This window comes from Aspergillus wentii, assembly GCF_001890725.1.
Source record: "Aspergillus wentii DTO 134E9 unplaced genomic scaffold ASPWEscaffold_2, whole genome shotgun sequence".
Taxonomy (NCBI): domain Eukaryota; kingdom Fungi; phylum Ascomycota; class Eurotiomycetes; order Eurotiales; family Aspergillaceae; genus Aspergillus; species Aspergillus wentii.
In genome coordinates, this window is record NW_024467833.1 from 268,256 (window position 1) to 282,027 (window position 13,772).

At 49.5% G+C, this 13,772-nt stretch overlaps 4 protein-coding genes across 4 annotated transcripts; 1 reads left to right on the forward strand and 3 right to left on the reverse strand.

The window, feature by feature from the left end:
- Window positions 1–1,146: 1,146 nt before the first annotated feature.
- On the reverse strand, window positions 1,147–2,194 carry ASPWEDRAFT_105127 (hemolysin-III family protein; the record flags this gene model as incomplete). Its single annotated transcript, XM_040827699.1, has 3 exons — window positions 1,147–1,308; window positions 1,368–1,595; window positions 1,649–2,194. 3 exons carry the CDS (start codon window positions 2,192–2,194, stop codon window positions 1,147–1,149), a joined length of 936 nt encoding a protein of 311 aa, XP_040691815.1.
- Window positions 2,195–4,737: 2,543 nt separating this feature from the next.
- On the reverse strand, window positions 4,738–7,830 carry ASPWEDRAFT_734279 (uncharacterized protein; the record flags this gene model as incomplete). The annotated part of the gene is made up of 4 exons (XM_040839331.1): window positions 4,738–5,389; window positions 5,426–5,932; window positions 5,978–6,037; window positions 6,513–7,830. The coding sequence occupies 4 exons, from the start codon at window positions 7,828–7,830 to the stop codon at window positions 4,791–4,793; spliced, it is 2,484 nt and encodes an 827-aa protein (XP_040691816.1). The 3' UTR covers window positions 4,738–4,790.
- Window positions 7,831–8,335: 505 nt separating this feature from the next.
- Window positions 8,336–9,482, forward strand: ASPWEDRAFT_104042 (IPI1/TEX10 family protein; the record flags this gene model as incomplete). The annotated part of the gene is made up of 3 exons (XM_040827614.1): window positions 8,336–8,383; window positions 8,436–8,508; window positions 8,563–9,482. The coding sequence occupies 3 exons, from the start codon at window positions 8,336–8,338 to the stop codon at window positions 9,480–9,482; spliced, it is 1,041 nt and encodes a 346-aa protein (XP_040691817.1).
- A 422-nt stretch (window positions 9,483–9,904) lies between these two features.
- ASPWEDRAFT_105474 (uncharacterized protein) lies at window positions 9,905–13,075 on the reverse strand (the record flags this gene model as incomplete). Its single annotated transcript, XM_040827727.1, has 5 exons — window positions 9,905–10,762; window positions 10,821–11,455; window positions 11,534–11,655; window positions 11,920–11,982; window positions 12,210–13,075. The coding sequence occupies 5 exons, from the start codon at window positions 13,073–13,075 to the stop codon at window positions 9,905–9,907; spliced, it is 2,544 nt and encodes an 847-aa protein (XP_040691818.1).
- Between the last annotated feature and the right edge of the window lie 697 nt (window positions 13,076–13,772).

Sequence of the window (13,772 nt, forward strand, 5' to 3'; positions counted from 1 at the left end):
TTATGGTTGACGAGTGATGCGATGCTTTTTTTCTTTCGGAATATTTGAGCTTTGGCGGGGCTTGACACTAATCCAAGTGGAAATCGAACATGAATCCACCAAAAGCCAGCCTCGCATTTGCAGCGTGGGATGGGGAAATTGGATACTCGAGCCTTTCCTTGTCTTCCTTTTTCGTTCTTTTTTTTTATTTTTATTGTCTGCATGATTTCATTATGTTGATTGATACGATACAATCGCGTCTGTTCCGGACCCCAGCCTTGTCTGTTCTGCCTGCTTTTCTTTTATTTTCTTCTCTGCATATTGTTCTATTTTCTCGCGCGTCGTTTTATTTTCAGGCTTGGGGCCGGGCAGAAGTGCGCATCTCTGTGATTTCTTTGATTTCTAGTCCTAGCAGGTGTTTGTGGGATTCTGCTTTCTAGCTTGCTATAGATCTTAGCTGGTTTACTCGGTAATACAGCATACTTATCTTACTGTTTCTTCTCATATCAATGTAGATCCGTAGAAGTGAGCCATGGGTCTGACTGCGTGAGAATGACATCACAAATGACCTTATAACTATCTCCATCATTTCTCTAGATACAACTACATCCAAGCCACAATGTCCAACAAAAGCGTAAGTACATATGCCCAATCTAATCTAGATCCTCTACTAATCAACCAAGAATGAAAACCAATCCCTGGCAGAGGGTATCCCTATCCTATCTATCTACATATGACACGATGGTGAAGAGTAACAAAACCAGAAGCAGACCCCGTCCCAACAACCATCGAAACCGAATCGCTGACGAACAAATCCGACGAGTCGGCGAGTAGTATCGCAGAGCGGGTTTCTGCGCCAATGCAGCCTGGTACCTACTCTCCCTGCACTGCACTTTACATTACTCTGTTTACTATTTAAGTGGCTGATGATGGTGCGATCAGGGGATACGAAGACGCCAGCGCGTCGGTTGTCGGATGTGCCTGGTGGAATGAGGGCTGGGGCGTGGGAGTCTGAAGAGGATGAGCAAAGAGGGAAGGGGATGTTGCAGGCTGCACAGGAGAGTGTGGCGAGGGCGTTGGATGGGGGGTCTAGGGGTGAGTTTTCCATACTCGTATAGATGGCATTGATGCTGATGAATGTAGGAGCTAGTTGATTAGAATAATGAACTATACAACTCGACACGATGCTTCGTTGTACACGTAGTCCAATGCACTCAGCAGACCGTGGATATGAGCACCAATTGACAATACCACAAAAACATGCCAGATGGTGTGTGACTGGCCGATGATGTCGAATTTACCTGGAAAAAGCCGTTCCGGCACCATTCGCTATAGGTATCTCGGTTAGAACGCTATCCATACTCCAAATGCAGGTGCAGAATACTCACCTCCCAAAAGTAGCAGCCAATGATGAGGAATACACCCTCGAGTAGGTAATACGGCACCCCGATCGCCGCGAGGTACTCGGGACCCCAGAGCACCCACGCATGGCCGATTGGCGCAAACGCCGAAAGACCCGTGCAGATGAAACTGGCGAGCCGGAAGGATCGCCATTCCGGGCCTGTGAATCTGGGGCTGAGGAGGGTGATGGCTGTTGCGGAGCTAAAGGCTAGGATCTTTATTGGTGGTTAGTGATGCTGCTTGGATGCAGAGTAGACACGGTACGAACCAAAAACCAGTAGAAATGCTTGAGACCAGGATCACAGTAGAAGCCGAAATGGAGACCGCTGATGAAATTGCCCAGGATGAGGACGATGATGCCCACGTAGTCGAATTGAAGCCATTGATACGCGACAGGAGCGGAGTGGTTCAGCACGGTATGAAACAGCGACGAGGTGAGGAGACAGATGGTGCCTGTGAGAAGCTGCAATGCGATGATAAACCAGTCAAAGGTCGACAGATTGGTATATCGCACACGGAGATAGTCGTATAGCGACCCCTGACCGAGGAGCGAGAGCAAGCCCGGGATGAGATGCGAGTAGATGTTGCAGGATTCATTGTGCCAGTATCGCCAGCTGGACAGGGAAGACCACCATGATTGGCTTTCGGGGCGATATCCGGATAGAATGAATGGGTTGGCGTCGTACCAGGAAGGGAGTTCAGCGATGGTCAGGAGATGTTGTTGTCTGGGGGATTCCGCGGGATGATCTTTGTGGGGAGTTGCTTTCTGTTCAGGGGGAGTGCGGCGGAAGCGGAGAAGAGCATCAACGACCATTTTGAAGCATAGATATAGACATGATATGAGGCTAATTGAGGAGGAGGAAGAATAAAGATAAGATGAAGTTTCCAGTCGGATGAGGCTGTCTTTTGATCGTCGCATTTCCATTCCCCACCGATGCTCGAGCCATGGGGATGGTGGATCTGATTGGAAGGCGTGGTGTGATATAAACAGATGGAAGGAGTGTCTACACTTGATAGCTACGTATATCACTTCGAAGGATAATCAATATTATCTGTCTACTACTGTCATCCACAGTTCCATCCATGGCTCATCAACTTCTTGTATACGCTTGGTTATGGAGAATGAAGACATCGAGTGATAGTATACGAAAGTAAGAACAGCACAATAAGCATAGAATACTAAGTAAACAATGCCAATACAGTTGCACATAGTACATTCATCCACGAAAAGATTCAACAAAACAGTCCATCCCATTCCACTTAGAGTGGAGAGAATCACTACAACGGTTTCTATTAATACCGATGAAGGAATTGTGCATATCGAGGAGCAACAGGTGAAAGGGGAGAAATGGAACAAGGAGCTGGCTTATTCAAAAAATTGTCAGTTTGTAATAAGCATCAGGCAAAATCAACATTTCATGCGTCCTGAGCTACGCAGCACTCAAACCATGAATAATCAGGATGTTAATCAAACAAATATGAAGTTGATTTGCCTTGACCTCTAATAAGCACAAGCGTACAAGCATGGATGTCAATTCCCCTTTTGTGGTGTTGACCATAGAATGTCTTTTAGACCTTGCTCGATCAACATGAGTCGTGTTCGAAAATAACAATCAGTAGATTGTCCAATGATTAGCCGTGGAAGATATTCATATTCCCCATCGACAGTCAAGGATCGCGGATAGATGGTCTCAGGGGAGGGATCGTGCCCATCCTAAGTGGCGGTTTTCGTAATGTTGCCAGCGCTGAAATATCAAATTAACGTACCGCAATAGTTCAAATCCCGGCATCGTGTACCGACAACTGCGATCGCCATATAAGTTTGAGGCATGATGCCGCCCGCGTCTGTTGCATAAATAGCAGATTCTGTGATATAGAACATGTCGCAGATAGGCTCCGGTAATGATACCCCGGGGGCATGATATGCCCTTTTCTATGACAGAATTGACAGACCCAGCGTTCCCAAGAACATCGTAGAATAATGATGTTCTGAAGACAACCGCGTCGTCCGCATGCAGGGTTCAGGGCACCAGGACGGAACGTCGAAAAGCACAAAGAGTAGTCGACTTGGGCTGTCTTGCGGGTTGCGACTACCTCTTGGAGCGTCGATATCAAAGATATAACGGCGGCAGCGAGCCCTGTGGGCATATTTCACGGCTCTCATATCCCGCAGATGAAGGTCCTCTTTACCTCTTCTGACGACAAGTTTGTGCTAGCGCATTGATTTCACATTCCTTACCGGGGCTGTCAGCGATGTCGAGGAGAATCTCATTGGAAGTAACATACTTTGATTCTGTGTAACAGTTGTGTTGACGTGACGGGAATAAATAGATGGAAGTCGCCTAAAGGACCATGACTTGGAGCGTCGATGTCAACTCTGCAGAACTGCAAATCGGCTTTCCCTGGTGAGTCAGTCGAGTATGGGAATCCGGAGGTTCCCGCGAGTTGGGAGGGACGGACAGCCTTGGAAATTTCACACCGTCAGTTCAGTTCAAAGGAAACGATGAAGACGCAAGTGATACATGCCTGGATAGGGATGTGCTCCTGCTCCATCAAGTCTATCGCGAAGATGATTCTTCGGTGGCACTATCGTTGATGCTTCGATTAGATTGATCAATTAGACTTGACTGAGAGATTTACCAAGTTCTCGATCGAGTGACAAACGGTCGCCGGTTGCACAGTCTCTGATTTTTGACTGCATGTAGCGGACATGAGACTAGGCCTCTGCCGACAACGGCTTCGAAGATGATTCTTCGGTGGCACTATTGTCGATGTTTCGACAGAACATAAAGTGCCAGAAAAATATGCTGGTGGAGCTGTGAAAGCAGAAGAAGGATGAGTATGGGAGAAGAAGAGAAGAAGAGAAAGAGGGAGAGAGAAAGAGAAGGTATTTATGCCTGCCTGTTACGTGAATGGATTGGACTATGGGTAAATCGAAGGCACTGTACGAGGTAATAAGATGAAGTGACAGGGCCTACCCGACGTGAATATCTATATTGCCGTACCGTCATCGGTTGCTGCCTTGCAGTATTTGGTGATTTTCGAGTGTAGGTCTGAAGCCATTTAAAAGCAGTGAACATAATGCAATAAATTCCTTTCGCCTTTGCGCTATTCCATGTTCGCTTCGTGGCGTCTCTGTATACAAAAACCGATTTATGATCTACCAGGGCGGTGTTCTACAGTATGTCTTCATTCTACGCACCAAAGAATGTATATACTAAATGCTCGTCATTGCAAATAAGGTGACTATCATACACAGGAGCTCGTCTTAGCTTCATCCTCAACGAGGACTACTAGACCCCAGCACCACGGTAAGGTGCGAGCTCATCGCTGGGGGTAAGTCGTCGTAGATGTTCCCCGATAAATGGCATCAACCTCCACATACACCAAAGGGAAAGGGTGATACATACCTAGAGCCCTCGGCTCTCCTTCCTCGCCTTATCCACCTCCTCCCTAGCCTTATCCTCCTTCTCCCTCTCCTTCTTCCTCACCTCCTCCTCCACCACCTCCCCCGCTCCCATAGCAGCCAACGCGGCATCAACCACAGCCTCCATACTTTTCCATGCCACGCAGGCCTTGCCGGCGTTCAACTTTCGAAGGGCCTCCATCTTTTCGTTGACGCGCCAAGACGCCCGAAAAGATTCGACATCGGCTTGGGAATGTGTAGGGTCGCAAGCCCTGGTGTTGTCGACTATCTCGCTGTGACACCCCTCGGAAGACAAAGAGCCAATGACCCTCTGTCTCTTTGAGATGTAGGCGGTTGGGTCCGAGATGGGCCTTTTCCGGTCCCCAGTACCAGGAATCGGATAGACGGTCTTCGGTTTCCAATCCGCATTTGTCCGTGCGATAGCGTAGGCACGTTCACCGAAATCGCCGAGGTCGAAGGCACGCCTTTGTTGGTCTTCCGCCAGGCCGTAGAGATATGGTTCCGCGCGTTCTGGTTTCCGATGTCGCTGGAGATGAGCCCACGCCCGGTCTCGAGTCGACGTCTTCTCCCGCTCTTTGGCCCCTTGAAAGAAGGTTAGCATAAGAGAGATATCCTTACCATAGGTAACGTATGAATCTGGCAAAGTCCCGGGAAGATTATCGATGTCGGTTTTTATCAGACCCGTCCAGCGGCTGTGATCTTTGGCGGCATTGACTCTTCCCACCTCTGCATGGCAGAACTCGTTACGTTTGGCATAGATATCGATTGCCAGGCAAGCCATCTGAAGGTTAATGTCGAACTTCCGCTCCTGGAGAATGCGGATGCATTCCCTCACGGTGTTTGCAACTGGACCCTCCTTCACGGATGTGACATCGCTGTCACATAGTAGTTTTTGTCGAAGGAGGCCCACCTTCTCTGGCAGGCTAGTACCCACGTCCTCTTTTGCCACCTTTTTCAGGTGGTTAAACACGCACCCCGCGTAATCTCCGTAGGCTGCGTAGAACTGAAGGTGGCTAACCTTATCGTACTCCAGCTTGATTTTATTTGCCCCGGTCAGCGGTGCTGACCCACTGCAAGCTGGAGACAAAGGAGAGCCAGGAGGGACTGATGACCGCGATGGGTTTCCTGTGTCATATTCAGCGTTGGCCATGTCCGACGTAGAATACATACCGTCTTTATTCACGAAGATGGGCGGCAGGCTTTTTCGGGGGGTCGATGGCGACATGCCTGCTATTGAAGACGATTAAAAAAAAAAGAAAAGAAAAGAAAAAGTGCAAGGGGGGAGAAGGCAGGAGGTCTGTAAGTAGAGTATACGAACGTCGTGATAATGGCGAAATATCGCAAGATAACCGCTGGTCTTTCCAAAAAGCAATGGATGCAACGACGAGCTGGTATATGGAGAGAAGAGAAGAGAAGAAAAAGAAGACGGGACAGAAAGCAGAAGATAATTGCTGGGTCTGTAGTTCTGTGGAAGTGGAAGGTGCATGTTGATTTATATGGTTGATGGGAAAGAACGGGGCGGAATCAAAGATGGATTCATATTAGATACATTCATGCACACACATAAAACAATACATAAAACACATAGACAATATGAAAATAGCAAGATAGACAGCTTGAACAATCTACATTGGATTACCACACGACGAACAACAGTCAGAGCCATAGTAATTCCGATACAATGACTCCTCCCACAGATTCTTACATAGACAACACCCATACTCGAACCCTACATAGTCGCAGTCTTCACACCAACGTCTCTCGATCGTCAACCCCCAGTTGTATAATGGAGGCCTCCGATACTTTGACGGCCATCTCCTGAATCTCCATCTCATAAACGCAACAAAGAATGCATCAAAAGGAGGGTGGGTCGCCATTTTGTATGATTCGCAAGCAAAAAGCACATTCTTCTTTCGCGTCGATTCTGCTGGTGGCAAGGGAGGATATCCCTTGGGATAAGCCTCGTGCCATATCTTTTTCCACGTTTCCAAGTTAACATAGTCGAATCTTGAACCAGGGGGCTTCAGCAGAGCAAATGTCGTGATCACAGCCTTGTATCGGTTGAGGAGCTTAAAAAGGCCCGGGTCATGGGTTTTGGCGCACGTTGGACGGAATCGAAGAATGTATAGAAACCATTTAGCATATGGCGAATAGTCGGTTGGACTCCTACAGAACCAGTCCATCAAGCGTCTCAATCGGAGTATGTCTGCTGTATATCCAGGAAGATAATCCAGTTGAGTGTCGAGGAAGAACTCCATGTCGTCGGCCAATTCTCTGACATGGCGGAACATTGGAGTAATTGTGGCGTATTTAGGGTCATCTGGAAAGGAAATATTCTCTCCTGACAAATACAGTTCATCTCCGTTTTGATTGATAAATTCACAGGCGTACTTGATGAAGCCTTGACTCACGGCTCTCTTCATCCTTGGGCCTGATGGGATGATTTCTAGGTTGTTCACTTCCTGCAGCCGAAGAAAAGGGATTAATACAATGTTCTGGTCTAAACGGCCATGTCGAACTGGATATTTGACAGTTTCATGTGCCGTTCCGTCAGTTTGCCAGTCGACGTTGTTGTTCTTGTGATAGCAGATATCAACATGTTGAAAAGAGCAAACACCACGCAGGGTAGTACGCATCAACTCGAACGCCCTCTCGTATAGTAAAAGCAACTGTCCTGGGTCTCGAGGATCAGGAGCATACAGATGGATAGCCAGATTTATCTCGTCATAGGGGAGGTTAGAGAACTTGTGGCCTCTGTAGAACACTGCTGGCTGGGATGCAGCGTTGCGCATCCGGGGAAATATTGCCGTGGGTTCATTGAGAACCGGGGAAATGTGGATGTCAATCGTGTTGTAGAGGCGGCTAATTATGTCGTCGTGTATTTCTCGGCTGGTTCGAAGGATGCCCAGTTGCTCTATTGGCGATTCTTGATGCAATTCGAGGCAAAGGACGTAGTCCCAGAGGACAAGCCGTATCTCGTATGGCAGCTTGGCCAGATTGCCTAGTGGTGATGCTTTGGCCATGATAAAGATGAAATGACAGACAAGGTAATAATCAATGATAATTGATAGCAGTTGGTGGAGGTTGATAATAGTTGATGATGGATGATGGAGAGAGAGGAGAAAAGAGAATGCAATGTCGAGTAGAAGTAGTAGTCTTGCTTAGGCATACTCGACATCTGCCTATTTTATTCGACGTGACAGCAGAGTGGCGATGAAAGAACAAGACAAGATAGGCAGCAAACCATAGCCTAATTTTAAATATTACATGACGACAATCAAATAAACAATGCCTGCATCTAGATCTATACAATGTATGCCTGAGGCAGAAGCACGTGATGTATCACATGACCGCCATCAAAAAATCAACTGAAATTGAAGCCATCACCAACTCAATTCATTCCACGATTGCCATCAACCACGGCGTTTGTCTGATTAACTAAAAGAACTGTTCTACAGTTATTTCTCTCTAGAATACTTCTTTTATCGTTACTGGCCACGAATACACCTCTGACCCGTACACGAAACAATGGGTTCCAGTTCGAAGAAGAAAAAGGAAAAGCAGAAGGATTTCCAGGTGAATATCGACGCAATATCCCATCCACCGTGCAGTCACTGACTTTCTCCAGAAACCCAAACTCAAGGTCGGAAAGGCCAAGGCAAAGCCGGAAAATTTTACAGACACCAGTTTCCAGTCAAAGTGTAATTTTTTCTTTCTATACCACCACTACATACGGCCTAGCTAATACGCTGTAGCAATTGTCTTGAACCAACAATCGCTCAGACTCACTGCTCCATCTTCCAACGCTGTCTTCTCCCATCATGTCTCGCTTCTGACTTCCAAGTCGGATACCCAGCGGAGGGATTCCTTGGCTCACCTGACTACGTCCATCGTCTCGCGGCCTGTGGATTCTCCCCTTCCGCAGCCGGTGAGCGTCATCTTACCAAGTCTGCTGCCTCTTATTCTGGACGGAAGCAACAACGTCCGCACTCAATTACTCAAGCTCTTCCGGTCTCTCCCCGCGACAGACGTGGAAGACCACGTCGCACAGCTAATGCCGTACATCCGCGCCGGCATGACCCATCTCGCAGCCGACATTCGCCTCTCGGCCGTCGAGATTCTCTCCTGGCTAGTCGACGTCGCAGGGTCAGAAGTCGTCTCTTGCGCCGGCGCCTGGATCAAAACCATCAACTGCTTCCTGTCCATCCTAGGCTGGCACACGGAGGAATCATCAAAATGGTCCTCGAGTCGTGCCTCGTTCGGCAAATCCGGAAGCCAGGGAAAACCAATGATTAAAGTCCTCTCGGGTCTAGCTGTTTTCCTCAACGCAGGAATCGGGAAACCGGAAGAAGACACCGTCATGCAGTCCGACGACGAGCAGGTTCCAACCGGTGTTTCGAATTGGGAATTTCCTCTCTGCCAGACGAACCAGCATATGATTCCTCAGTCATCGACACCTTACTCGTATCTGAATTTGTTCGGGCAGCCTCGCGATGAGGAGGGTGAGATGTATGAAACCCGTGAGGATCGGTATCGTGTTTTCTCCAATCGGTTCATGAAGGCTATCGAGCGGGGCGTGGAGAATGCGCGCAAGGAGGGAGGAGAGCTTGGTCGGGCTTCTTCTGGTGTGAATAAGGTATTGAGGGAGGCTGTTGCGTATGGGCCGGGGCCGTGAAGTGGTCTGGTCTGCAGCTGGTTGACCTGAATTCCGAGTTCCCACCGGTCGATCAACACTCATTACGATGACATCGGCTTTATAGTGCCTCTACTACAGCTACGAGGCCGCCTGCAAGTATGGCAAGCTTTCGCTGTATCTCACCGACTTGGCGACGTCTCTTGCCGGGCAAGACGCTCGTCGTGCCAGAGCGTTTCCCCCTTAACAGCCACGAGGTAAAGAAGCCTCAACGAAGCTTATGGCCGCGTCCAAAGCCATTGGACGCAATCTTCTGTTGGCGGAGAGTCGTCAAATACCATTCCAACTGCATCTAGCAGCTACTGTCCTTGCCGACAGTCTATCTGTACGATAAACTCAATACAACAAACATGCTATACATCACTTCAACTATATTCTCTACTTTACCTAATCAAGACATGTTGCTATACTAAGCCCTTCCCCTTCTCCCCCACCCCCTCCCTCACCCTCTGCATATTCTCCTGACTATCCCCCGAAACATCACCAACCCCCACCCCCTCAACTTCATCGTAAACATCCTCCGCCATAACCGCCCTCTCAACCAACGCCTCCCTAACCGGAAACCACCACGACAAACCCACATACACAAAACTCGTGGCTACAAACCCCAAAAGCCACCCAAACTGGTACGGATGAATTCCCACACCAACATCGATATGTGTATTCACGGAATTAATCAACCCGGGTAGGTTTGGCGCTACGCCAACAAGGAACGCGACGATCGCGCGCCAGTTCACGCCCCAGCTTGAGTAGCGGTATGTTTCGTTCCACGGCTGATATAGAGCGAGGGTGTCGTATTTCTGGTTTTTGATTATCCAGAAATCCCACATCATTATTGCCGCTATCGGGCCGAGGAAGATGGCGTACGCAGACATGAAGTTGAGAAAGTTGCCAGCCGATGCGAGGATCCTCCAGGGGACTAGACACCACGACAGTAAAGCGCAGAGAACCTGGCCGCGCCGGATATTCATGTACTGTGGTGCGAGCGCGGTGAAGTCGTTTGCGGCGGAGATGGAGTTTGCGGAGATATTCCCGCCCATGGAGGCGAGGGCGAACGAGAAGGCTGCGAAGAAGCGACAGGCTCGACTGGACCAGTGGCTGATTAGCACGAGGGGATCCCACATGTCGCCGCCGTACCGCGCTTGTCCGGCTGATGAGGCTGCGATGCCGATGAATGAGATGAATGTGAAGACGATGGGTAGCATGGGGATGTATAGAAGTTGCCATTTTGGGCTGACGCGGGAGTAGCGAGAGAAATCAGACTATACATGTCAGTTCAGTTCACCCTCATCCATACCTTCAAAGTGGAAGAAGTCAAACCTGATTAACACTCAACGTAGCATAATTCCCCAGTACAGAATTCATACTCCCCAACCACAACCAACTATAACTCGCCCCCTTAACCGTCACACTCTGCTCAAACATCCCCCCTCCCCCCTCCGCCACAAACGCCCACACCAGAATCGCAATCCACGAAACCGGCACCACAACCGACTTGACCACAAACACCCAGCGTAACTTATCCGGATGCAAACACAGAAACGGGAACTGCACAAGCCAGAAAATCGTATACGCCACCATCCCATTCGTCGTGATCCCCTGGTTGGCTGGGATGTCGTTCTTCAGGGACAAGAAAGACGGCCAGATCGCACCTATCATTACCCGGACTGCGTTGCCGCCGTTGACGTTCTGGATCGCGAACCAGAATACAGCGAGAATCACCCGCGAGATGATCGCGACGTAGCTGCCCCAGAAGCCCCAGCTGGCTCGCGCGATGACGGGGAAGGGGATGTGGTATTTTGCGCCCACGGCGCCGTTGGCTGCTATCACGAAGGATATGATGAAAAACGACACGGCCACGATTATCAGTGATTCGCGATAACTCAGTCCCACGGCCATGATGCTGCTTGCGAATTGCCAGGTTGCGGCGTTGAAGGCATCGGAGATCCAGTACGCTGGGTATCATCAGTTCACATACACACACTATATCAACCATATTCCATATATGTAATTTGTATAAATAATATGCATACCAACAATACTCCAAACGCCCCATTTCCTTAATCCGCGCGGAATCGGGTCCAGATCACGATTCGTCCAGCGCGCATTTCCCTCCGCAAACGCCGACTTGTGCTGGGTGACGCGCAGATGCGGTCTGTATTTCAGGTTCATGATTAAATTTCAATTCAATTACCTCTGGATTTAACCAGGGTATATTGAATGTAATAATTAGAGGAGAAAAGGAGATGAGGGAGGTCGGAAAAAGAAAAGAAAAATTGGCGCTATCGCTATGCAAGGAGGGCCTCGTTACACGGTGACATCAGAGACAACCTAATCTGTATGCATTCGAGGCCGAAAATGGAAGTGCAGATAATTCGAAGATATTGCGATGTTTCGATCGATGGATACGATGCGATACTGCAACTGCACGATGAGTATATAAGTTGCATTGCAGCCGTGGTCTGGACGATGATAAGCATGCCTTGATAAGGATCTGGCAGCTTCGAGATAGTCGCTGGCGGTGTTTATTGGTGAATTGGGATATCCCTGCATGGCTTGATAAGGATCGAGATAAAGACCGTCATCGACGTGATAGAATAGATATAAACAGAACTCAATTAATCTCATAGCTTCATAGACTTGCCAGTTACAGAGATAGCTAGCATGATCAGTCTGTATGTCCATGTCCATGTGCATGGCATAGATTACGCCTTCTCCCCAGGAAGACGCACATCCTCCCAACCCCGTCCATCACCAACATTCGACTCCCTGCCCACTCTCCGAATGCCCTTCCAATCATCCACATCCATCCATCCAATCCGCGCCATATTACCAAATCCACCAATCCAATAAACCTGGGTGACCACCATCTTCGCCCAGAAGCTCGAATGCGGCGAGCCCAGTTTATTCGGCAACCAGACCACCGCGTCCGGGTGCGAAGCCAGATAGCACTTTCTCAGCGCTTTCTCGGTGTCCTTGGGGATGGGTGTTTCAAACGGCTCTATGTATCCGAAAAGGGTTACGCGGGGTAGACTTGCGGGGCTGAGGGGGGCACCGGGGAAGAGGGGGTCAGTTTCATCGAGGTGCTCCCACCAGTCGAGCTCGAGACTGACATTGGAGCCGGCAGCGGTGTTTCTGAAGGTCGTGCCGACGTTCAGGGCGAGGAAGGTTGGGCTGCCATCTCCGCCGTTGCCGGAGGGGAGGGCCTCGTCGCAGTCGGCGGTGTATTCGCGGAGGCTGATGGATTGGCCCACGACTGGGGATGGGACGTGAGAAGCAGATTCGGGGAAGATGGTTGAGACAACGCCAGAGGTGGAGAGGGCGAGGAGACGGCGGGCCTGGAGAGTTGAGGTGAACCAGGATGGGATGCCGGGGAAAGCCGAGGTCTCTGCGTCTTGCTCGGTGGAGATATCATCCAGGGGCGATGAGAAGGGCGAGTTATCACCACTGCTCAGATGCACTTGCTCGCGTTTGGTATCCTCTGTAGTAGATAGAGGAACAGCTGTTGTCTGGAGGAATAGCTGGCTGAAAAGCACCAGCACAGAAAGGGCGGAGAGCGAGCGACCGTGAGCCATCACGAACGTCACTTTGACGGTGTTATGATTCGAGATAAAAGACGATAAATAACACTCTCAATACTGTCAAGTATCAGCCAGTCCAGACAGCAGAGTAATACACTATCTAACTCCAATCAGACTGATTTCAGAGAAAGCAAGAGAAAGCCAGAGTGAGAAGGGAGTGAGTCGTGAGGGGAAAAGAAAGGGAGAAGCTGGGAACAACCGATCCGATGACCTGATTATCTTATCTGATCCCACTAGCCCCAACCCAGCCTAGCCAAAACGGTCGCAACCACCCACCTCCCATCACATGACTCAAGTCACATGCTGTGAAATGCAAACATGGCATGATCCAAACTCCGTACTCCCTTGTGGATCACCGCCCAATCTTTCCTCCGGCACCGGCGCTTCTGCTTCCGGCCCTTCCCGGATCCATCCGACCGATTCCGGAACATTTATCCAGATACGGAAATAAATATGCTGCCTCAGGCGCCGAGATATGGATTGACTCACCGGCGACAAATGTTTCTGTGCAACGCCATCACGGCTTGCAGTTTGCATTTCGCCCCCCTCCCGCCCAATATGTGGTACTCGGCGGTGTGAGTCAGAGGTTGGCACGAGCGTCCTCATCCATGGATCTGTAGCTGGGATATACGATACCATACCACCTGAGAGAGGGGCGGGACAGGCAGCTATCCTCGTGGGGTCCCCCAAC